Raw genomic sequence first — 26,847 nt, forward strand, 5'->3', positions numbered from 1 at the left:
GGTGGACGCCAGTACTGTGGCCCAAAGATGACATAACATCAGCAGGGAAAAGCTCTCCTGATAGTTCCAAACTGCCAGGAGACACCTGCTGGTGGACCTCAGTACTGCACACCAAATGACAGATATTACAGCGGATGGAACTTTTCCTGACAATCTCTCTACTCCTCCCTCCCCTCTCAAGGTTTTACTTTTGCAATTGTTCTATTCGCTAGCTTTTAATAACATATTTTTATTTGTTAATTTTTAATAACATCTCACACCACCCCATTCTTACCTATGTATAAAATAACATGTAATAGTTTTTGGCATGAACGGACATTTTAACCGCTAGCCGAAAAGCCGCCGCAGTTATACTGCGGCAGGTTGGCATGGCTGCGCAAATCGCCTTAGGTATACGTCGCTCCTTTAAGACGATCTAGCCGGGCACTCGTGACCGCTCTTGACAGAGCAGGAATGTGGATCTGTGTGTGTAGACACACAGATCCACGTCCTGTCAGAGGAGTAGAGACAGATCGTGTGTTCCTAGTATATAGGAACACCGATCGGTCTCCTCCCCTAGTCAATCCCATCCCCCACAGTTAGAAAACACCTAGGGAACACAGTTAACCCCTTGATCACCCCCTAGTGTTAACCCCTTCCCTGCCAGTGAAATTTATACAGTAATCAGTGGCTATTTTTAGCTCTGATCGCTGTATAAATGTCAGTGGTCCCAAAAAAGTGTCAAAAGTGTCCAATCTGTCCGCCACAATGTCGCAGTCCTGATAAAAATCACAGATCGCCGCCATTCCTAGTAAAAAAAAAAATAATAATAAAAATACCATAAATCTATCCCCTATTTTGTAGACATTATAACTTTTGCGCAAACTAATCAATATACACTTATTGCTATTTTTTTGTTTCTTACCAAAAATATATAGAAGAATACATATCGGCCTAAACTGGTGAAGAAATGTGTTTTCTTTTATTTATTTTTTGGGAAATTTATTATAGCAAAACGTACAAAATATTGTGGTTTTTTTTCATAATTGTTGCACTTTTTAATTTATAGCGCAAAAAATTAAAACCACAGCGGTGATCAAATACCACCAAAAGAAAGCTCTATTTGTGGGGGAAAAAAAGGACATAAATTGTGTTTGGGTACCACGTCGCACGACAATTGTCAGTTAAAGCGACGCAGTGCTGTATCGCAAAAAATGGCCAGGTCAGGAAGGGGGAAAATCCTTTCGGGGCTGAAGTGGTTAAACACAGTGATTACGTCCTGTGAATCTGTTCCTGCAATTGCAGTATTAACTTTTGTTTATAGAGTCACAATCAGAAATATTCCCATAACACCTCCATCTACGCTGTTAACCAGCGATGGAGGGATTATTAGATTTTTATAAATCAGAGGTGTAACTAGAACCTTCATGTAGAAGAAAACATTAAGGGCCCCCCTGACCCCCTAGACAGAATGCCAGGTTCCATTTGCAAGTGTTACCTGTGCGACCCTGGAAGTTTCGCCACTGGTGTCAGTAGTTTTTTTTTTTTCTTGTTTTATACCATTTTATTTTATTTGTTTGTTTATTTATTTAACATTTTTTACATGTTACATATACAGCCACAGTTATCAGCCTAATGTGTAACCAGTTATACTGATAAGATACTATGCTGATGAAGGGTGGGGAGAGACGTCTCAATGAGTTTCACAGGAAAGCTTCTTCAAGAGGTATAAAACATCAAGACTGTTAGCCATTAGGTGGTGAAGGTGGTTTATTGCAATAAATGATAGGAAGAACAGAGGACCCAGGGCCACATCAACCAAAGGAGAGATGATGGACGCCAAGATTGAGATCTGATCTAGCCATCACTTCAGACGCTGGTATAGGTTCTTCGGAGACCATAACATTCCCTATGCCTGGTGAGACCACCTGGGTGGTCATTTGAGTCGGTAAGGAGCCTCATTACTCACTTGGATGTGCTAAACATTTGGGAGATTGGACCTATCCTTACCATATTTCTGGATTAGCATCTTCACCATGTTTATGGACTATTTTTTCTTTTAATTTTTGCACTGCTTGTGATGGGACTTTACATACATTCATTGTTTCATTATTTATGGTGATAAACAGTGCTTGTTGTCATATTATGTTTTAACTTAGTTGATTTCACTTATTATCACCAATTTTGTCCTTTTCTTTGGTGGATTAATTTCCTTTTTGTGACATTTGTTTATGATATGATGTTTCCTTAATATCACTATATTAGCACAAATTTATTTATGGTTTTTAATTTTTTGATTACTGCTTTAGTTTTCCTTTGTGGGATAATTTATAATATCAATGAAATGTTGCTATATACTCCAAATATAGCCACCAGAGCTCTTCTTTTGGATTACTTTATGGATACACCTCCCACAAGGTTATACCCGCTAAAAGGGGTGAAAGGTAAACTTACCATTCGTTTGTGCCTGGAGAGTTATTAAAGTTTCTAAATCATTTTATTTGGAACAGGATTACAAATAGAATTATAAGTGATTATTTTAAATAATAAACATATCATACTTTCCAGCTCTGTTTTAATGGTTTTGCTCAGAGCAACCCTGATCCTCCTCTTCTGGGGTCCTCCAACGACGCTCCTGGCTCCCCCAAGTGCCCCCATAGCAAGCCCTTTACTATGAGGTCACTTGTGCAGGTTTGCTCCCGAGCCATGAGCTGTGTGTCCATTGACACATACAGCATGGCTCAGCCCGCTCCCACTCTCTTCTCACTAATATTACCAGCAATGGCTCCCCTTGCTGCCTCAATCTCCAGTGGGGAGAGAGAAAGCTAAGAGAGTCTCTGCTCTTGGGCACAGAGCTGGATCAGGCTCAGGTAAGTACCGTATAAGGGGGAACTGCACACAGCTTTTATCTCTATAACAACATTAATCTTTGTTGTCTGCTCTATTAGGCTGATTAGGTAGTTTAAATGCATTTGTTTTGTCCAGTGTATGTCGATGTTTGTAATATGCATTTTCTCTATATAATCACACGCTATTACAATGAGAACCCAACCTGGTTTCAGCAGGTAACTGATTTCACACAATGCATGCGAAATACGTAATAAACACATTTGCATGCATTTGGCTGCATTTCCAAGAGTTCCATTAGATCCAATTATTGTTCATTGCACAGAAATAAGTCCAGACCTGTCTGAAAAAGCAGATGGCAACATAAGGAAAGTGCACTGTATTAATCTTATGTGTGGCAACACATTAAAAATAAAAATAGTATTTTTCAATTACCAAATGTTGCAGAAAGTTTACTGAACAGATGTACTCACTTGGCTGCAGATGTACAGATGACTCGTAGGATAATGCAGTGGGTATACATGTCCATCTTAGAAACCATTGTTCAGGAGCAGGGACCCGTTTCACTCAGCAAGCAGAGACTTACACAGGAATCTTAGGCGGTCTCGCAAGTAAAATCTTTGCTCTCTCACAGAGCTATGGGTGCTGCTATCCAAAACTTCTGGGTGTGCAGGACACCTGGTCTCCAGCTGTGCACTGTGGTTCCTCCTACCAACCACTGTGTCACTTTGGGACATATTAATGACATAGTAGCCAGAGGGTGAAACCACAGCCACAGAGTGCAGTAAATGGACATGCCACCTGCTAGAAAGATAAATATTTAAATTGATTGTGAAAGAAAAAGTTGAATTAAAAAAAAAAATAACAAACATGTTATGCAGTGGCTTTGCACAGGGCAGCCCTAATTCTCCTCTTCTCGGGTCCCCCTCCAGCGAACTGGGCCCCTCCCCCTTGCAGAGTGCCCCCATAGCAAGCTTACTGTGGGGGCACTTGTGCATGCTCGCTCCCAAGCAGGCTGTCTGCGTCCATAAGACACAGAAAGTGCGGCTCAGCCCTGACCCCTGCTCCCGCCTTACTGTCTGTGATTGACAGCAGCGGGAGCCATTGGCTCCCGCTGCTGCATCTCAGCCAATCAGGAGGGAGAGACCTGGAAGTGCCTTGGGTCTCATGCACATCGCTGGATCGAGATCGGGCTTAGGTAAGTATTAGGGGGCTGAGGGGGAAGCTGCACACTGAAGGTTTTTTACCTTCATGCATAGAATGCATGAAGGTGAAAACCTTCAGGCTGGGTTCACGCTTATGCAAATTGCATTCGGGTTTCCCCGCATCCAAGTCGTATGACAGGAGACTGTGAATGGCTCTCAATGGAGCCGGTTCACACAGCTCCGGAGCGGCGGCGGTCCGCACTGGAAAGGGGTCCTGTGCATCTTTGGCTTCATTTCAGGTTCGAATTCAGGAAAAAATTCGGACCTGATTCGCACCTGAAACAGAGAACAGGGACACACCAGACCCCTGCTGCTAGCCGCGGCCGCAGCTAGTGTGAACCCAGCCTTAGTCTTTACAACCACTTTGAAGCTGATCTCTTGGCCGATGGAAGAGACATAAATGAATGGAGCTCTGTAATCATGAATACATCAATACATTTTTTTAATGCAAGCAGTATAAGTACCTGAATTTCACTTGGTCTCTTGCAGTCTACGTACAGAAGAGCTGAAAGCTTGAGAGAAGATGCTGGTGAAAAACCTTGCGGGCATTGAACAGTTGATGCAAAAGTAAGTATTGTGGACCTTAGTTCTGCTTTAACCCCTGCAATATGGAAAGCCCCACTGCACAGGAGGATTTTTTCTTTTCCCCAGAGCTCAGCTTTATTTATGAAAAGAAGAAGCAGCACGAGAAGCCAATGAGTTCATATGCTGACAGGAAGCGTGCAGGAGGAGAAAGCAGAGTGACAGAGAGCTGAACTTATCACTGTGCTGCTTCTCCTTTCACTGTCCAGTCACAAGCTGGGGTGGGTCCAGGACCACTTTGGCTCAGAGAAAGTGGGTGAAATGATGCTAGCCATCAGATTAAGGAGATCTAGCAGCAGGGACATCTAGTTGTGGAAATCTCTGGATTGACGCTGAAAATTAAAGCACAAGCTGGAATTGTTATCTTATCTTTTAATAGGCTATCTATTTTTATCTTATTATTTTTATGCTCTAACATCCTTTTCTACAGGCTTCTCCTAGTTGATTCTGTTTTCAGCCTAGCGAAAGGGGCGCTTTAAATAACTGCATGCTTACTATGTATTGTAACTGTCTTTTATCTCAATCAAAGCTGTCTGATATCCTGAAATGCCTTAGCATACATGAGGCTGGGTCTCCAGGAGGTGCAGCCATGTAAGGGAGGAGCAGAGGGCTGGCTTTACATCTGGGAAGATAGCAAAGAATGTGGGAGCCACACACTACTGTACAGAGAGGGAAGTAACAGAGCACAGACACAAGATAGAACCGAAAGTCACACACTTGGGACATGATCCAGCGACTGGCTGCATGAAAGGTTCCTGGGAGAAAACAATACAAAAGGAGCACTTCAAATGTTTGGATTTAAGAAGAATGAATGCTGGAAATGACCAGTATACTGTTTCAGGACTGGAGTACATTCTGAGATTGCAGCAGAGGATAAAGGAATAATTGGGACTCCTGCATTCCTGTTACTGCAATTTGCTAAGAAGTTTGTGTAAGTGGTGGGGACAGGCAGGGAGCTTATACAGAGTGGCGTGGAGTAGAGATTACCTACAGGGTCAGAGAGGTGATCAGGACACCTCCAGGACAAAAAGGTGAACAATTTACCTCCAGTACAGTCTACTTCCAGGACCTGAACAGATTACTTTCTGGACAGAGAGGTGAACAGATTGCCTTTAGGGCAGGAAGGTGAACAACTTACCTCTATTACAGACTACTTCCAGGACCTGAACAGATGACCTTCTGGACAGCAAGGTGAAGAGATTGCCTTTAGGGCAGGGAGGTGAACAATTTACCTCTATTACAGACTACTTCCAGGACCTGAACTGATTACTTTCTGGACAGAGAGGTGAACAGATTGCCTTTAGGGCAGGGAGGTAAACAACTTACCTCTATTACAGACTACTTCCAGGACCTGAACTGATTACTTTCTGGACAGAGAGGTGAACAGATTGCCTTTAGGGCAGGGAGGTGAACAACTTACCTCTATTACAGACTACTTCCAGGACCTGAACTGATTACCTTCTGGACAGAGAGGTGAACAGATTGCCTTTAGGGCAGGAAGGTGAACAACTTACCTCTATTACAGACTACTTCCAGGACCTGAACAGATGACCTTCTGGACAGCAAGGTGAAGAGATTGCCTTTAGGGCAGGGAGGTGAACAACTTACCTCTATTACAGACTACTTCCAGGACCTGAACTGATTACTTTCTGGACAGAGAGGTGAACAGATTGCCTTTAGGGCAGGGAGGTGAACAATTTACCTCTATTACAGACTACTTCCAGGACCTGAACAGATTACCTTCTGGACAAAGAGGTGAACAGATTGCCTTTAGGGCAGGGAGGTGAACAACTTACCTCTATTACAGACTACTTCCAGGACCTGAACAGATTACCTTCTGGACAGAGAGGTGAACAGATTGCCTTTAGGGCAGAGAGGTGAACAGTTTGCCTTTAAGGCAGAGAGGTGAACAGATTACCTTCAGTGACAGAGACGTGCACAGATCACCTCCGGGACAGATAAGTGAACAGAATACCTAAAGGACAGAGAAGTGAACAGAATACTTCCAAGACAGAAGTGAACATATTATCTTCAGGACAGAGAAGTGAGCAGATGACCTCCATCATAGATAGATGAGCAGATGACCTCCATCATAGATAGATGAGCAGATGACCTCCATCACAGATAGGTGAGCAGATTACCTCCAGGACAGAGAAGAGGCACCGCACACTAAAATCATCTGGCATTTGAGGAGTAGACGCAGTATGGAAGTCTTCATGATCAGATTATGGATTATTGGCGCACTCTATATCACTTTCTGGTCTTTTGGTGCAGAAACCGTAAGTCTCTTCTTTCTTTGCAAAACTCACTTGATATTGGAATATGTCTATGTAGGATGCATAGATACAACACCCCCACCCCATGACTGTTACTCCCCCTCCCAATTTATAGCTCTCTCCCTGCCTTATCTCACTAACTACTCAAGTTTAAAGTGATATTAAAGGTATTTTTTTATTTCCTAAAAATAACAAGCATGTTATTCATAGCTACACTGAGCAATGGTTTTTCGCAGTGCACCCCTGATGGTCCACCTCTCGGGTCAACCGCCAGCACTCCTAGCCCCTCTTCTACTCTGAGTGCCCACATAGCAAGCTGCTTGCTGTGGGAGCACTCGTGTGTGCTCGCTCCCGAGCTTCATTTTGTGTGTCCATAAAACACACAGAATGGGGATTGCCAACTCCCTCCCTCCTCACTGTCAGTGGGCTGTGATTGACAGCAGCGGGACCAGCCAATGGCTTCTGCTGCTATCTCTCAGCCAATAAGGAGGCAGAGACCTAGGAGAGCAACTGCTCTCATGCACAACGCTGGATCATAATTGGGCTTGCGTAAGTATTGGGAGGGCTGAGGGGGGAGCTGCATACTGAAGGTTTTTAACTTCATGCATAGAATGCATGGAGGTTTTAAAAAAAAAAACCTTTAGTCTTTACAACCACTTTAATTACCATTGCTGTGTATGTTTGTGTGTTTTTTTCTTTTTTTTTCTTTGGTTTTTCTGCAGAGATTGTCTTACTTAAAGTAAACTAAAACATTGTGTATTAGTACTGCTTGGGCCTTGAAGAAGGGGGCACACACTGATTGATAGCTTGTTCTGAAAATGTGTATGTTAGTACAAATAAAAAAAGTATCACGGACAGTACTCTATTGTTATTTTAGGATGCAGAGAAAATAGATTTCTAGATAAAAAAATGTGGAGTCTATTTTAAAATATGAAAAAATAAGCAACTTTTGTCTATAGAAACCAAATAGTTGTTATCATTCAAATGAAGGAAAATTACAATTGGTTGCTATGGCCAACAAGTCTACATTTGCTCTTGATGTCATGAAACACCAATATACCAGATAGTAAAGCACGGTGTCTGTTTGGTTGTTATAGGTTAAGGCACCGCACAGCTCTTTCAAATCCTACCAGTCAGTCCTAAAATATAAAGCAATGAAGTACAAGGAAGAAATATGTTCACTAACCTATACCTAGCAATCAGATTTCAAGTGTCAAAAGTTTGGTCAGAACTGGGGGTACGGTTTAGGGGCCTTAATATATTACTGGATATGGGTCCCATCTGCGGTCATGCAGCCTCCCTCTGCTGCCTCCTACCGGCTACACTGGAGGTCCTACAAAGGGTAAACTGTTTATGTTGGTTAGAGCTTGTAAAGATCATTTCTGATTGGTTGCTCTGTCTATAAATTAGACACATACATTGGTATATGTGTTTGACAGAAAGTGGATCAGTATGTCATACACTGACGGGGTGCGTACAGACATGCATCTAGTAGTAAGTGAGCTGAGTGAATGGAGATTCCCCTCATCTGCTGTCTACTGGTGTTTAGACACATGTTTTACAAGAAAGCTATGGCTACGGAAACTCCCTACATCCTATCATTGTGTGTTAAGAATGAACAGGATCTAGCACTACAGCACTACAGTGTAAACCTTATTAAAAATATCACACAACTGACATGATTCCATTGCTTATGAAGTCAAATATAAAATTCTGAATGATGTGACATCACAAAAAAAAAATTATATCTGAACAATAGTGATGTTCTCAATCACATCTGGATAACAGTAACGTTGTATGTGCCACGTGGATACATTTTTGGAAAGCCATCCGTGTCCCCTTCGACCCATGACTTTCAGTCATAGCAGGGAATTAAGATCTCACCGTTTGCTTCAGATATACTGTATGCTGTGATTTTGGTTTGCATTTAAGCACAGAACAACTGGCAACAACCAGGCCCATATTCTGCCTGCAACCTAAAGTGGAAGTAAAGTCTACTTTTGAACTTGTACCTACAGCAGGTAAGCCTATAATAAGGCTTACCTGTAGGTACAAAGAAAATCTCCTAAACTTGCACTGTATGGGATGTATTCACACAGGATGCAGCCGGTGAGGTCACCAGAGCATGCGTTTTGCATACCCTTACCATATCTTCAGAGATCCCTGCCAGGGCCCTGACTCCCACGTACATGCACAGGCGTGACCTCGTCCTGGCTCGTCCATTCATACAGCCAGAGCCCGTGAACCCAGAAGGATGACTGGGGGGAGATGGAAGCCCTGTCAGTGGTGACTAAAGTAAAGTTAGTTATCATAATGTGCTAGTATGCGATGCGTACTAGCACATTATGCCATTGCCTTGCTGGGGATTTTTTATTTATTTATTTATTTACTCTTACATTTACTACCGATTTAAAGCCAAACTGAAGTCTAAACAATTAGGCCAGGAGGCATATTTTTTTAATAGGAGACAATTTGTATGTCTCTTCTGCCAAAAAGCTTTTTCCTTTCCCTAGCAATTTTTCGAATACCATAGTGAGTCACAGACCTGGAACAAGCACCTTCTAAGCTCCCATTATGCTTAGTGCAGTGTACATTCTTAGTCTACGCTCAGCATCTGTAAGATGCAGAGAATTGAACAGAGTTCTGGGATAATGTAACTCCAGCGTGCATACATGGTCACCTAAAGGCTGAAGAAAGAAGGTGCTGAACGTAAAAGAAGCAGCTGAGAAAATGGCAACATTGGCAACAGGGAGGGGGATGTGGTAATCGCTTGAGGAGCGCAAACAGAAGTAAGTAATCCATGATGTGCAAGTATGTTGTGCATAATTGCACAATTTTGTAAGAGCTCACTCAAGCAGCCACCTCAGCCTTAAATTTCACTTGTCATTAAAAAACACATTTCACATGAACCAATATGGCAAATTTAAACATTACTAAACAATGTTATATTTTTAACCCATCCTGCCCACTTTAACTAGGCCTTTATGGAAGGAGGGGGGGTTGGGGGGGTTGGAAGGACTGTCTGACCACCGTGACTGGCTGTCACAGTGGTCACTTGATCAGGAGTCAGCACAGCTGGCTCCCAATTATCAATACACAGCACATTCATGGATACATATTTGCTGCGTGTGGGAGTTAAACCTCACCCTCTTTGCCTCTGTCCTTATTATGTAGCCGGCAAGAGGTTAAGTAACTTAAAGCGTTTGTTAACCAAAAAAAAAAAATTATATAGATCCTGGTCCCTTAAAGCAGATTGCACAGCACAGTGCTTGTGCTGTGTAATCTGCCCCCCTCTAAACTGTAAAAAAAAAAACCTGAATCTGCCGCTTCCTGTATGCCCTCTCTAAACGGACCACGATAACCAGGGCTGCTTGTCCCTGATCACCGTGGTCAAAGTGCGTTCCTCCGTCATACGCTGCCTGTTCTGCTCTCCTCTCTTCCCCCTCACTCCCTCCTTCCTGCCTGTCATCTCCCACTCTGTCTGTCTCCAGCCCGGCCCAGCCCTGCCACCTGCCGCTATTATTGTAAAAATAAAAACTTAAATTTGTCACTGCTAGCCCCTCTATTAGAGGCTGGCATAGCACACTGCGTAATTTGTTTTTAAAAACAAGTGTTTTAAATACCAAATTTCAGCTGACTTCAGGCCGGTCACGTGACTCGCGGCAGCTTTACAGCTCCGATGGATGGCTTCTGCGGAGGAGAGGAGCGGCTACGTGATCTCCCCGGCTGACGTCAGAGGGGAATCACGGCCCCTCCCGCAGAAGACATCCATCGGAGCTGTATAGCAGCCACGAGTCATGTGACTGGCCTGAAGACAGCTGAAATTCGGTATTTAGAACACTCGTTTTTAAAAACAACTTACACAGTGTGTTATGCCAGCCTTTAGGGCCCCTTTCACACTGGGGCGGTAGGGGGCGTCGGCGGTAAAACAGCGCTATTTTTAGCGCTGTTTTACCGTGGTATTCGGCTGCTAGCGGTGCAGTTTTAACCCCCCGCTGGCGACCGAAAAAGGGTTAAATCCACTCGTATAGCGCGGCTATAGCCGCGGTATTGCCGCGCTGTCCCATTGATTTCAATGGGCAGGAGCAGTTTAGGAGCGGTGAATACACCGCTCCTTCACCGCTCCAAAGATGCGGCTGACAGGAGATTTTTTCTTCTCCTGCCAGCGCACCGCTTCACAAACAACAGCGGAGGCTGTTTTGGGGCGGTTTGCAGGCGGTATTTTTAGCGCAATAACGCCTGCAAACCGCCCTAGTGTGAAAGGGGCCTAATTGAGGGGCTGGCATAATCTTATATAAGTGCCATAACAAACACTTTAAGTATTGCTGTCTTGCCATGTAATATATAAAACACATTGAGCTGCATCACGTCACAGCCTAGACAAAAATGGCATGTTAAGTGGCCTAATAGAGTGTGGCAAAGCTGCTTTAAATTCAGGTGCAGTGCAGCATTGTTGCCATCTCCTCAAAAAAAGCTGCATTAGGCAGACTTTACTGGTAGGATCAAAAGTTAGGACTTTGCAAGGGAACAAAGAGAAAACTGTAAGTGCAAGATGCATTTTAATAAAGTGTCAAAGCACATGTTTTAATGGCCATAGTTCTACTTTAAAAGGACTGTTGGGGTGCATTGGTTGTCATTCAAAATAACATAACATTTCTGCATAGGTTACAACAACTCTTACAACAACTCTTACAACAACTCTTATAGTCAGACAAGCCCGATAAGGGTGAAATGCATTAAGTGTGGCCACAGGTGGGGACTTGCAGTAAGTTAAATTGTTGGAATAAACATCAATGGAGTGATGTCATCTGTTTGCGTTCTTTCATGGATGATTGTTGAGGATGCAGAGCAGAGAGAGCTCTTGAGGCCAGACACTGCAGATTGAAGAGGGGAGTATTATTAGGGTTTTAGGCAGCACAGGTCTTTGGGATCTTCTAAAGTAAATATGGAATCTCTGACTTTCCCCTATTCATCCTGTCCACTTCACTTCCCTGTCTGGTTGGCTCAGGGTAAATATTGTTGAGGCACCTACAGCCTGAACAAATCAATTCTTTACACATATAGATTTGTATAAATTAGGCAACCCTTGTTTACCTCTGAATTTGGACTGAGGGGCAGGTTAGCAGGAGCAACAACTGGCGCTAAGTTTATAATCAATAAAAAATCAAGAAAATATATGACCACATTATCCAATCTAACACCAAAGGGGCGGGGGTAAATACATTTTAACCTATTATTTTGAAGGTATAATCTGATTGGTTGCTATAGCTTATGAGTAGTTTCCTTTTCAACTGAAATTTTCATCCAATAGTGGCTGAAACTAATTGCTGGTTGCAAATCTACACAACAGACCCTTAATAGAGTTTTTTTTTGACCGAAGGGGCACAGAAAATGCTTATAAATACCACAATGCCAGAAGACAAACTATGTACTTAGTCACGCTTACAGATGTGTTTATTTAACAGACTTGGATTCATTTTAGTTAAAGGCCAGGTTTAATTTTCAGAGTTCTTTTTATTTGATATTTTTTTTTACACTATGGGATCTGTAACTTTTTCTGAGCACTATTTCCGTAGTGAGCAGTGTGAATTAAAAGAAAACTGTGTGAACAGCAATATGGAAGCTGTCATTGCTGAGTTGTTTTAGAGGTCCAGACTTCAGGGCTATCTTCCTGATTTTGGCTTCATTACCAAGTGAGTTACTGCCAGTCCTGAGGCTTGCATTGGATAAGTCAAAAATGACATCTCCAGTTTTTCTGGTTCACTTTGAGAAGCAGCATGCATGCAATGCCTTTTGTGCTAGGCAGGGTGAGAGAAGGGCAAAAGCTGCCTCGAGATGTTAAAACCCCTGCCTCTGGTCACATAACTTATCAACATCAGTACATTCAACCTGAACAGCATGATTTACACTTGCACTGATTGATTAAAAGCATACAATGTATATAGCAAATTTTTTTTTAGTTAGGAACATAGAAAGACAGAGTAGTCCATCAATTCTGCCTTTTTTTTCTGTTAACTTTATTGTCTGAGTATAGACCTACAGGTATGTTTGTCCCAAGCATGTTTGAAGCCACTTGATGTTGACTGTCTCACTATCTCTGCTGGAAGTTTATTCCAAGCATCAACTATCCTTTCAGAAAAATAATACTTTCTGAGATTAGTTTTGAACGTTCCTCCAGTTAGGTGTCCGTTTATGAAGCAGTGAAATCTATTCACCGCTTCATTCTCCGGCATTCACAGTGAAGATCTTTCTCCTCTGTGTGCCTGTTTATGAAGCTTTGTAGATCGCTTCACCTTCGGAGGAGTGAAGAGATCTACAAACGCTTCAAAGCAATAGAGAACGGCCCCTGATACTGGAATCTTGTGAGACTTTACGAGATTACAGTACCAGAAATACAGAGATGTCAGTTTATTAAGCAGTGATAAATTATCACCGCTCAATACACAGACAGACGGCGTGGATTAATGTTAATAAAATAACCAGTCCCCCTACATTATATACATATGTATACACACACACATATTATATATACATGTATATACACACACATTATATATATATATACATATACACATTATATGTATATATGTGTATATATATATGTATACACATAAATATGACAGGGGGACATGGTTACAGTGTTGGGGGGTCTGAACGAGGCATAAGGAAGTTAAAAATCTTCCTCCTTCCCCCTCAGATCCCCCGAGATTTCCTCTTCACTCCCCGATTCACCACCTCTGAGCTGGTGAACCTGGGAGTGTGAATTCTGACACAGATCGCCAGTGAAGCGGTGAGATCACCGCTTCATAAACTGGCCATTACTGTGTCATTCATGAGGATTCTCCGTGTGTAGAGATAATCGGCAGGAGAACAAGTTCAAACATGTTCTCCCCCGATTATCACTGTTTCATAAACTGTTTATGGACTGTGATCGGCGGTGATCCTCGGGATTACCGCTGATCACTGCTTCATAAACAGACACCTTAGTTTGAGGTCATGATTTTCTTGATGTTCTTGGTGTTGTTGATTTTGGTTTCATATTGAAAAAACTGCCCTCCTGAACCTTATTCACCCCCTTGATGTATTTAAAGGTTTCAATCATGTCTCCTCGTTCCCTTCTTTTACTCCAGACTGTACTTATTAAAGCGGGGGTTCACCCACACCGCCAAAAAAAAAAAAATATTAAAAGCCAGCAGCTACAAATACTGCAGCTGCTGACTTTTAATACATGGCCACTTACCTGTCCCAGGGTCCAGCGATGTCGGCGGCTGCCGCCGCCATCCTAGGTGAGGGAATCAGGAAGTGAAGCGTTGCGGCTTCACTTCCCGGTTCCCTACTGCGCATGCGCGAGTCGCGCTGCGCGTCCCTAGTGGTCCCCGCTCTCTCCTGGGAGCTGTGTGTTCCCAGCAGACAGTGCGGTCGGGACGGGAAGAGGAATAGACTCCCATGGGAGTCTATGCCGGAAGTGGGTGCAAATACCTGTCTCAGACAGGTATCTGCACCCCCCTCCCCCCTGAAAGGTGCCAAATGTGACACCGGAGGGGGGGAGGGTTCCGAAAAGCGGAAGTTACATTTTTGTGTGGAACTACGCTTTAAGTTCCTGAAGTCATGCTTTATATGTTTTATCCCCCAGACTCATTCTATTATATCAGTTTTTTTTTTTTTCAGTTTTCAGTTTTAATATTTTTGTTGTTGTCTGTGTCTTCCTGGAGTGATTTACCTTTCCTGACATATCGCCATAGCATCACACATTAGCTCATGTGGTGCAATAGAGATAAGTCTGGTAGGGAAAATTATGGTAAGTACTGGTTTTTAATTTTCTATTTTGTTGATATCTCAATGGCAACACACAAGCCTGTGTATGATGCCATTAAGTTATGTCAGGCATGGAAAATTACAGTAAGCGTTATAATACATTTTCAGTTTCCTGATACCTCCATAGCATCACACAAGTCTATTTATGAAGTCGTGGAGACACATCAGGAAAAAAAATTACAGTAAGTATTGGTAATCAATTTTCTATTTTCCTGACATCTCCATGGTATCACACGGGTTAGTGTATGATACCAATGAGATATATAAGGAAAGGAATATTTCAATGTGTATTGGTAATCTTCCACTTTCCTGACGTTTTCCGGAGCATCACATGAGCCCTTGCATAATGCTATGAAGTCAGTAAGGGAATATTATAATAAGTATTGGTCATCAATTTTCTGCTTTCCTGACATTTTCATGGGGTCACACATGCACATGTATGATACCATTGAGATACATCATACATCAGGAAAGGAAAATTTGGTAATCAAATTTCTGTTTTTTTTGACATCTCCATAGCATCACATAAACCATGTATGATGCTATTGAGATACGTCAGGGAAGGAAAAATACAGTAAGTCTTTGTAATTAATTTTCTGTCTTACTTACCCATTTCAGGGGCTCAACAGAGAGGAAATCTCTCCAAAGGGAAGGGAATGCCCCTCTTGGACAGTTGTCCTTCTGTACTATCACATACTATCACATTCTGTGCAGCAGACAATGGTTACCTGGACAAATAGTGTGTGAATCTATCCATCATGGTCACAGACAGCAATACAATCTTTTAACCATTCCACACAATTTTGGCTTTATTTTTTAAATGCTTAGGGGCCCCCGCTCAGGCTGACAAGGTCTAATGAATTGGATTCCACTGACTAGTAAGGGTGTAGGCTGGGGAAAGGTTCATCCAGACCCAAAGTACACTGTAGAAATAGAAAGAGATAGCCTGGCCTCCGCACACCTTGTCTGGCCTCAGTGGTTAGCAAGTAAAAACAGCCTCAGCTCAATTCATCCAGGCCACGCCCCCAACATGTTTCTTCCTATTTCTACAGAATTTCATTTTTAAAGTTTTAGAAAAGAAAAAAGAAGTAATTGCCTGGCTGTGCTTGTTGACTGCTACCTTTTATCCTCTCCTTACAGTAAACCCCACAGATTTGTTTTTTTGAAGTCTGCTAATCTGTCGTCCTACTGTCCTAAGGGTGTCATGTGCCCTAATCCTCTCTCCCTTCATGTTTTTGTTGTTATGAGCAATAAACTCACCATGTTCATTTTAAAAGTGACTGGCGCCCATCTCTTTTGCAACCATGCACGCCTACCATGCCTAAGAAGCAGCACCCTGTGGTGAAATGTCAGCCCTCCCTGATACCGGGGTTCAGGGAGGTGCTACAGGAAAAAAAGAAAAACATGGTTCACTCATACCTAAAAGTACTAGAAACTCTGATCAAGCCAATATCATTGTTGATCTAAAACATTATAGTGAAATCTGATGTTACTATTGGATACTGCATATTGTGTTTTTTTTTTTTTCAAGCTCTTTTCCACTGAATCATTATCAGGGCAGTACAGAGAAGTGAACATATGTTGGATAATTTTAACATATCTATTAATATAATCAGGACTTTGTTTACTTTTCCATTGAAAAGGGACATAACTTCTGGCAGACATTTTTTGACCGCATACAACTTTGCCAACAATATAACTGCTGCAAGAGTTCAGATTTGATTAGTTATGAATCATTAACTGGGTTTATTAGGTTATTTTATGCTTGTTTATTTATTTTACATTTTTTAGCAATAGTAGAGTTCTGTACTGTGCTAGCCATTGATCAAGACATCACTTTGAAGAACATCTCCTATTCTAGCCATAGCCATTTGAGTAAGGGTAGATGATTCATGTATCATTTACTTCCTGGAATCCATCTGCCCTTAGCTCAGGCATGCAGACAGGATGGTATGCTTAGCTGAGAAAACCAATCCTCCCAGTGAAAGGAAAAAAATGCCCATAAAAACTCCTGGGATGACAGAATTGTGGCCTAAAATAGAAACCAAAAAGCAACTGAAATAGCGTAAACAAATAATATATAGTATGCCTTAAACCTAGCAATGTAAGGATTAAAAAGAGGTAAAGTTGATTGAAAACGTAAAGTTTCGCTTTAAATCATTTATATCCACATATGATATGGGAGTTTTTGTTAAAATAAATGGTCTAGTGACAGTGTAAATGAAACCCTTCAAAAGCTTTTGAAACCATGTGTTAAGTTTCTTCATCAGGCATGTGGGTGAGGCTAACTAGTTGGTATATCATGAAAGGAAAGAAGAGAAGGGGGGAGGGAAATAAAGGGGTCCCCCTCCCTCCTCAGTTGGAGTGGGACTTTGAAGGAAAAAGCTGAGTTTGGTAGGTGAACATCAAACAAATTTGATAAAAAATTTAACAATATTTATTGAGATTAAATTAAAATAGCATTTATCAGATACATGTACAAACATATGACCATCCAGTAGTGAATATCAGATTTCATACGTGACTAATGCCAACATGTTTCGCAAAAGGATTTTCGCTTCATCAGGGCTAGACACGATATCATTGATTCATTTAAACTGTATAAATAATAAATAATCACAAATTATGAAATGGTCATACATGAAATCGATTCAAACAATGAACAAACATCAATTACATAGAATTATTGCTCACCTACTATTAAAATATCAAAGGAATAAGGCTATTCCCATTATTCGCCGGACATCCACCTCTGAACCACCGGCACGGATTGTCCCTGGGTGCCAGTTCCCGAAGGGACAATACCAGAAGGAGGACTGGACCGCACACTAAGGGCAATATAGGCTGGTGACCCGTACTGAAACAAAGACGGGAAACCCATGAGCTCCTCTGATTTAAAATAAATCATATATAATATTCACAATGGCCATAACGGTCAAAAAAGGGGGTCTAAAGCATTATACGGTAATGAAGTTTTAATATGACGCCCAATCTAGTATATTACATAGAAATTATGTTTGTAATATATATTAATATAGTATAATGTTTTCAGGGACATCTATGCCAAAGGGAGGGACCTATTTGGGATGCAGAGCATGGTCGGCCAGTTCATTGCTTAGAAAGCCCATATCTCTATAGCAGGGAGGAAGGGAGCAGTTTAACCCAGTTTTTGATAAACACTAGGTATATCATCCCTTATCTATAATATATCAGTGTGATGATTTTAATGGGATAAATGGTCCAAATAAGGCAATGGATTAAGGTGATACAACCGGCAAAAAATCTATAATGACGGAGGTACAAAGGCTCTGCTACTTATGTGTCCCTACAGTTAGAATAGTCCCACATTCATATATATAGCCATAGAGGGTAGGGCAAAGTGAGTTCATCCAAATAAATCTCGACTTACCCCTAATTCTGTAGATGGAGGGAGAGGGGCTGTAATGGCTCCTAGTTGTATAGTTGTGCGTCTGCCCGTCGCGATGGATGGTCGCAGGATGCGTCTATCAGACAGCACCGGCGCCTCCATCTTTTAAATGATGCGGTCCCACCGGAAGCAATCAGGTCGGGGCTGACCTCTGGCATTGCTTCCGGTCCGGACGTCCCTGCCAGGATGCGCGCGCATCGGGGGGGCGGACGCATGCGCATTCCACCTCCCACGATGCGCGCGCATTGCCCATACCACGCCAGCGGCGTGAAGGGCACATCGGGGCGGAAAAGAAATAGCTCCGCCCCCCACGCAGGGACGTCCGAGTCCTCCCACCTAAGGTGTCCGTCGCCATAAACAGCGGGAGTGATCCAGGAATAGGGGGAATACAGACATATACAGTGGTCCAAGTGGACCAAACACCTTGAGTCACATACATATCCATAAATGAGAAACAAAAAAGCAAAACACAATCTATGCATGGTGACATCCCAGTCTAGTCAGATATAATTCAGATAAAGCAAAAGGAAGACAAAGGAGCAGTCTATTGTTTTATGTGGGTGTGGAACTAATCATCCTAAATCTCTGCCATCATATATGGAAAACAGCGCCATCTAGTGAACATCAATAAATTGTATGTGAAACTGTGTAGTTAAGGATAAATGAGGACCTGTCACCGGAATCATATATATGCCCTAGATACCAGTTAGATGGGGAAAAAAAAAAAAAAAGGGTAGTTTTCAGTGTATGTAATTACGCTTAATTATTGGTGGTTTGATAGTTTGCTACAGGTAAAATCCTCACAGGAATGGATTGAAGGAGAGCGCAGTGTTTAGGCCAGGCGGGCATGTCGCACGCTGGTTATATATCCATCTGGCCTCACGCTGCAGTATAATTTTATCCACGTTCCCACCCCTCTCTAAGTCAGGTATGACCTCTAAAGCGAAGAAGGACACATAGCTGGGGTCAAAGCTATGTCGTAGACCAATATGTTTGCAAATGGGGGTGTAAAGTAACCCTGCGTCTAAATAATACAAATGGTCCTGTATCCTTCTGGCAAATGGACGCTTTGTTTTGCCTATATAGAATGCACCACAACGACACATAGCTAAATATACTATGCCCGTTGTGGTGCAATCGGCATAGCCTTTCAATTTGTGGAAGCCTCCTCTTGGAAGAGGACACCCGCTTCCTTCTTTTATCCATGGACAAAATTGACACTGTCCACATTTGAAGGTGCCATTTCCACCCTCCGCCCCAACTAGGAGTGTTGGGGGTTGCAGATGACTGTGTACTAGGGCGTCTCTGATGGACCGCGATTTCCGGTATGTGATTTGTGGTCTATTGGCCACATATTTTGAGATGACTGGATCCTCAGATAGAAAATGCCAATTGTTGCTAATCAGATTTCGAATTTCCTGTTGATAAACTGTAAATGTTGTGATTAGTTTTGTAGTGGGATATGAGTCACGTGCCTTATGTTTGAAAATAAGAGTGTCACGTGTATTCTGTTTGGCCCGCTGGTAGGCCCTCTTTAGGACTTTATTGCTATAACCTCGGTTAAGCAATCTATCATAGAGTGCCAAGGCCAAGGCACTCTATGATAGATTGCTTAACCGAGGTTATAGCAAAATAGTCCTAAAGAGGGCCTACCAGCGGGCCAAACAGAATACACGTGACACTCTTATTTTCAAACATAAGGCACGTGACTCATATCCCACTACAAAACTAATCACAACATTTACAGTTTATCAACAGGAAATTCGAAATCTGATTAGCAACAATTGGCATTTTCTATCTGAGGATCCAGTCATCTCAAAATATGTGGCCAATAGACCACAAATCACATACTGGAAATCGCGGTCCATCAGAGACGCCCTAGTACACAGTCATCTGCAACCCCCAACACTCCTAGTTGGGGCGGAGGGTGGAAATGGCACCTTCAAATGTGGACAGTGTCAATTTTGTCCATGGATAAAAGAAGGAAGCGGGTGTCCTCTTCCAAGAGGAGGCTTCCACAAATTGAAAGGCTATGCCGATTGCACCACAACGGGCATAGTATATTTAGCTATGTGCCGTTGTGGTGCATTCTATATAGGCAAAACAAAGCGTCCATTTGCCAGAAGGATACAGGACCATTTGTATTATTTAGACGCAGGGTTACTTTACACCCCCATTTGCAAACATATTGGTCTACGACATAGCTTTGACCCCAGCTATGTGTCCTTCTTCTCTTTAGAGGTCATACCTGACTTAGAGAGGGGTGGGAACGTGGATAAAATTATACTGCAGCGTGAGGCCAGATGGATATATAACCAGCGTGCGACATGCCCGTCTGGCCTAAACACTGCGCTCTCCTTCAATCCATTCCTGTGAGGATTTTACCTGTAGCAAACTATCAAACCACCAATAATTAAGCGTAATTACATACACTGAAAACTACCCTTTTTTTTTTCCCCATCTAACTGGTATCTAGGGCATATATATGATTCCGGTGACAGGTCCTCATTTATCCTTAACTACACAGTTTCACATACAATTTATTGATGTTCACTAGATGGCGCTGTTTTCCATATATGATGGCAGAGATTTAGGATGATTAGTTCCACACCCACATAAAACAATAGACTGCTCCTTTGTCTTCCTTTTGCTTTATCTGAATTATATCTGACTAGACTGGGATGTCACCATGCATAGATTGTGTTTTGCTTTTTTGTTTCTCATTTATGGATATGTATGTGACTCAAGGTGTTTGGTCCACTTGGACCACTGTATATGTCTGTATTCCCCCTATTCCTGGATCACTCCCGCTGTTTATGGCAACGGACACCTTAGGTGGGAGGACTCGGACGTCCCTGCGTGGGGGGCGGAGCTATTTCTTTTCCGCCCCGATGTGCCCTTCACGCCGCTGGCGTGGTATGGGCAATGCGCGCGCATCGGGGGGGAGGTGGAATGCACATGCGTCCGCCCCCCCGATGCGCGCGCATCCTGGCAGGGATGTCCGGACCGGAAGCAATGCGGGAGGTCAGCCCCGACCTGATTGCTTCCGGTGGGACCGCATCATTTAAAAGATGGAGGCGCCGGTGCTGTCTGATAGATGCATCCTGCGACCATCCATCGCGACGGGCAGACGCACTAGGAGCCATTACAGCCCCTCTCCCTCCATCTACAGAATTAGGGGTAAGTCGAGATTTATTTGGATGAACTCACTTTGCCCTACCCTCTATGGCTATATATATGAATGTGGGACTATTCTAACTGTAGGGACACATAAGTAGCAGAGCCTTTGTACCTCCGTCATTATAGATTTTTTGCCGGTTGTATCACCTTAATCCATTGCCTTATTTGGACCATTTATCCCATTAAAATCATCACACTGATATATTATAGATAAGGGATGATATACCTAGTGTTTATCAAAAACTGGGTTAAACTGCTCCCTTCCTCCCTGCTATAGAGATATGGGCTTTCTAAGCAATGAACTGGCCGACCATGCTCTGCATCCCAAATAAGTCCCTCCCTTTGGCATAGATGTCCCTGAAAACATTATACTATATTAATATATATTACAAACATAATTTCTATGTAATATACTAGATTGGGCGTCATATTAAAACTTCATTACCGTATAATGCTTTAGACCCCCTTTTTTGACCGTTATGGCCATTGTGAATATTATATATGATTTATTTTAAATCAGAGGAGCTCATGGGTTTCCCGTCTTTGTTTCAGTACGGGTCACCAGCCTATATTGCCCTTAGTGTGCGGTCCAGTCCTCCTTCTGGTATTGTCCCTTCGGGAACTGGCACCCAGGGACAATCCGTGCCGGTGGTTCAGCGGTGGATGTCCGGCGAATAATGGGAATAGCCTTATTCCTTTGATATTTTAATAGTAGGTGAGCAATAATTCTATGTAATTGATGTTTGTTCATTGTTTGAATCGATTTCATGTATGACCATTTCATAATTTGTGATTATTTATTATTTATACAGTTTAAATGAATCAATGATATCGTGTCTAGCCCTGATGAAGCGAAAATCCTTTTGCGAAACATGTTGGCATTAGTCATGTATGAAATCTGATATTCACTACTGGATGGTCATATGTCTGTACATGTATCTGATAAATGCTATTTTAATTTAATCTCAATAAATATTGTTAAATTTTTTATCAAATTTGTTTGACGTTCACCTACCAAACTCAGCTTTTTCCTTCAAAGTCCCACTCCAACTGAGGAGGGAGGGGGACCCCTTTATTTCCCTCCCCCCCTTCTCTTCTTTCCTTTCATGATATACTTAAACTAGGGATTGGAAAAATTGTCTGAGATGTTGGTAGTAATTTAATTTTATCCCAGTGCCGATATAAGGCGCTGATTGCTGCCATTACTAGTATAAATATAAATAAATAAGTACAAATTCTAGTATATATACCATAGTTTGTGGACGCTATAACATTTATGCAAACCAATCAATATACGCTTATTGGGATTTTTGTTTTTACCAAAAATTCGTAGCAGAATACATTGTGGCCTAAATTTATGAAGACATTAGATTTTTTTCATTTTTTTTATTGGATATGTTTTATAGCAGAAAGTTAAAAATATTGTTTTGTTTTTTTCAAAATCGTTGCTCTTTTTTTGTTTATAGGGCAAAAAATAAAAAACCCAATGGTGATCAAATACCACCAAAAGAAATCTCTATATGTGGGAAAAAAATGCCACAAATCTCACTTGTGTAAAACGTTGCATGACTGCGCAATTGTCAGTTAAAATAACGCAGTGCTGGAGAGCAAAAAATGGCCTGGTTATGAAGGGGGGTAAATCTTCCGGAGGTCAAGTGGATAATGTGTGTGTATATACAGTATCTCACAAAAGTAAGTACACCCCTCACATTTTTGTAAATATTTTATTATATCTTTTCATGTGACAACATTGAAGAATTTACACTTTGCTACAATGTAAAGTAGTGAGTGTACAGCTTGTATAACAGTGTAAATTTTGCTGTCCCCTCAGAATAACTCAACACACAGCCATTAATGTCTAAACCGCTGGCAACAAAAGTGAGTACACCCCTAAATGAAAACGTCCAAATTGGGCCCAATTAGCCATTTTCCCTCCTCGGTGTCATGTGACTCATTAGTGTTACAAGGTCTCAGGTGTGAATGGGGAGCAAGTGTGTTAAATTTGGTGTTATCGCTCTCACTCTCTCATACTGGTCACTGGAAGTTCAACATGGCGCCTCATGGCAAAGAACTCTCTGAGGATCTGAAAAAAAGAATTGTTGCTCTACATAAAGATGGCCTAGGCTATGAGAAGATTGCCAAGACCCTGAAACTGAGCTGCAGCACGGTGCCCAAGAACATACAGTGGTTTAACAGGACAGGTTCCAATCAGAACAGGCCTTGCCATGGTCGGCCAAAGAAGTTGAGTGCTCAGCATTATATCCAGAGATTGTCTTTAGGAAATAGGTGTATGAGTGCTGCCAGCTTTGCTGCAAAGATATAATAAAATATTTACAAAAATGTGAGGGGTGTACTCACTTTTGTGAGATACTGTGTATATATATATATATATATATATATATATATATATATATATATATAGTAAGTATACCCCTATGTAAAAATGTCCAAATTGGGCCCAATTAGCCACCCCCCCCCCCCGGTGTCATGTGACTCATTAGTGTTACAAGGTCTCAGGTGTGTAAGGGTCTACTCACTTTTGTCTTTTGTTACTAGCGGTTTAGACATTAATGGCTGTGTGTTGAGTTATTTTGAGGGGACAGCAAATTTACACTGTTATAGCTGTACACTCACTACTTTACATTGTAGCAAAGTGTAATTTCTTCAGTGTTGTCACATGAAAATACATAATAAAATAGTTACAAAAATGTGAGGGGTGTACTTTGTGAGATACTGTATATATACACATACAGGTAAAGGTTCACATTATTATTATATATGATTTATATAGGGCCAACAGTTTGCGCAGCGCTTTACAAAACAAGGGGGGACAGTACAATTACAATACAGTTCAATACAAAAGGGTTAGGAGGGCCCTGCTCATGGAGCTTACAATCTACATACTGTATACTTTAATGACTAATGAACAGTACAACAGTGTAGTTCACTGTCTCACATTCCGCGCTGACACCTTCTTGAGCGGTAGCAGCATTTAGCGGCATCAGCCAACAACACCCTCTTGCAGGCATTATACAATAAATAATTTTGTATAAAGCAGGGAAGAGTTAACCGCTTCCCGCGATCGTCTCACAGAGAGGAAGAATGGGGAAATGCTAATGTAAACAAGCATTTCCCCATTCTGCCTAGTGACACTGTCACTGATAACAGCTCCCTGTAATCGGGAGCGGTGATCAGTGTTGTGTCACACACAGCCCCTCCCCCCCACATTTGATCCTAAATCGAATGTTAAAAGCAAACACAAATTTTAAAGTACTTTTGAATGACACCCGTTCGGTCAATGAGTGTACAGAGAATTTTCATATGTTTGTATGAACATCTGTTTGAAAATCTTCTAGTGTATAGCCAGGTTAAGCCTAGATATGAAGTTTAAAGTAGAGGTCCACCATAGCCAGTAAGGGAACCCGGTAGTGAAGCCTTACAGCTTCACACTGGGTCCCTACTGCACATGCACGAGGCACCTGCTGCGCTCTCCTACTGGCCCGGCGGCAGGGGAAGGAGGAGGGAGCTGGGCGGTGAGGTCAACGGACGAGACTCCCGTAAGTGGAGACAGGGTACCTGTCAAAGATACCTGTCAGGTATCCGCTCCCCCCCCCCCCCCCAAAAGGTGCCAAATGTGGCAGCGGAGGGGGGGGAGACAAATTAGTGGAAGTTCCACTTTTGGGTGGAACTCGGCTTTAACCTGTCCCCCCCCCCCCCCCCCGCAGCAAACCCGACAACAGCTAAGGAGACAGACTCGTCATAACTGCAGCTTGTCCTGGCTCAGGGCACTTTCTTAAGAGGAATGCAGTGGGATGGGGGGATGTGTCAGCCTTCTGTCTCTCTGCACTCATTTTGACTTGGGAAAGTGGCCTGACCAGGAACACATAGTTATGGACTCTCCTCGTAACAGTGCTGCTGCTTGGTGATTGATAAAGCACTATCACATGCTTCCTTAGGCCCCCATTTACACATATGTTTTTTAACGCGCTAAAGAACACATTTGTGCATTGCGCTGTGGTGTTAATTTGAAAATAGCTCAGGTTCATGTTTTTCATGCATTTGAGACACATAGAAGTCAATTGTAATGCATGAAAATCCATGCATGTGTTTTCAGCCCCTGGTAACAAGCCTAAATATTTTTTTTCAGGTCAACATGAAAATCACACGGCGCAGGAAAACACATTAAAAAGAGACGTCAAGGCATGTGCAAAATGTGCATCAATAAGCATTGAAAAGCACAAAGAACACATGAAAACAGAAACAAAAAGTTGTGAACCTAGCCTTAAGGCTGGTACACATGGGCCAAATATCCGAATATCGTCCGGTTCAACAGAAACCAGCCGACATTTGGCCATTGTGTACAGCAGCCTGTCTGACAGGAGCCTGCCTAACGTTCAGCTTCTGCCAAATGGGCTTGCTAGTAAACCAGAAGCCGCCTGGCATCCAATCAGCACTCGCAGCCAATGGCTGTGAGCAGGGCCACTGACAGGGGATACCACCGATCCTCTTGTAGGGGGCCTAGGGCCACAGGCGGGCCTGGACAGGAAGGGGTATTGGCTTGGTGGGACAGGGGATAACTACAGTAACGATGCCCTGTGCAGCTCTCTGCAGCAGCTGCAAGATGGTTCCTCCCCCTCTGCTACCCGTCGGCTTTCAGCTGCTGGAGGGAGAGACACACAGGGCATAGCCCCCCGTCCCACTGATCCCCCTCCCTGTCCTGCCTACATTGGATTCCCTCCTGTGTGCCCCCCTGTGCTCTGCTGGCTTCCCTGCCCTGCCAACGGCTTCAGGTACACAGGGGCATCTGTCTGGATGGAGAGCAGTCTAAGGGGCTGGTAAATATGTCATATACTGGCCCCTTCCTTTACTGAATGAATGGCCATAGTGTGTGATTGATACTGAACACTCCTGTGTCCATTGATAACTGAGCATAGTAAACTATGTTTACTATGCTTCAGTTTATGAATGAACAGGAGCCTCTGTCTCCTGTTCTTTCTCTGTAAAAAAAGTGAGATGTCAGGGGTCCCACTGATTCTGCATTATGGTGAGTTGAAGCATTTCATTTTTTATTACAATGCGATAATAGAAATAATGAGCTTCAATCATCCTGACACCATATCAACCATGGTGCAGTGATGATGAAAGCGCTAACACCAGCCATTGCCCTAACAGTGTTGTAAAAAAAAAAAAATAATAATAATAATAATTTTTAAAAATTTAAAAAATAAATAGTAAAAAATATTTTTTAAACATTGAAAAAATTATTTTTAAAAAAATTGTACAAAAAAATGAAAAAATGTAAGGAGTCATTCACACGGATTCTCTGGCTCATACAGCATGAATAAGTGGTTTGCTGGAGCCACCTGTTAATCTATGAGAATGCAGCAGCTATATAAACACAGCCCTCAGGCCCTAATTTGGCAGGTGTGCAGGTGTGGGTGAGTGGCCATATATGCATACTGTCTGTGTTTGGGGCGGTGCACCTGCATCCACACACCTGTCAAATTACGACCTGTGGCAGGGTTCGTACAGCTAC

The 26,847-nt window shown here is 42.4% G+C and overlaps 1 protein-coding gene across 1 annotated transcript in view; it reads left to right on the forward strand.

Moving 5' to 3' along the window:
* The first annotated feature begins 5,237 nt into the window (after nt 1-5,237).
* Nucleotides 5,238-26,847, forward strand: part of TNFRSF11A (TNF receptor superfamily member 11a) — a 152,451-nt gene continuing 130,841 nt past the window's right edge. The window contains exon 1 of the mRNA XM_073630913.1: nt 5,238-6,892. Within this exon, the coding sequence (XP_073487014.1) occupies nt 6,818-6,892 (75 nt within the window). The 5' untranslated portion in view covers nt 5,238-6,817. The remainder of the gene's footprint in view (nt 6,893-26,847) is intronic.

The sequence above is a fragment of the Aquarana catesbeiana genome, linkage group LG05 (genome assembly GCF_042186555.1).
Source record: "Aquarana catesbeiana isolate 2022-GZ linkage group LG05, ASM4218655v1, whole genome shotgun sequence".
NCBI lineage: Eukaryota > Metazoa > Chordata > Amphibia > Anura > Ranidae > Aquarana > Aquarana catesbeiana.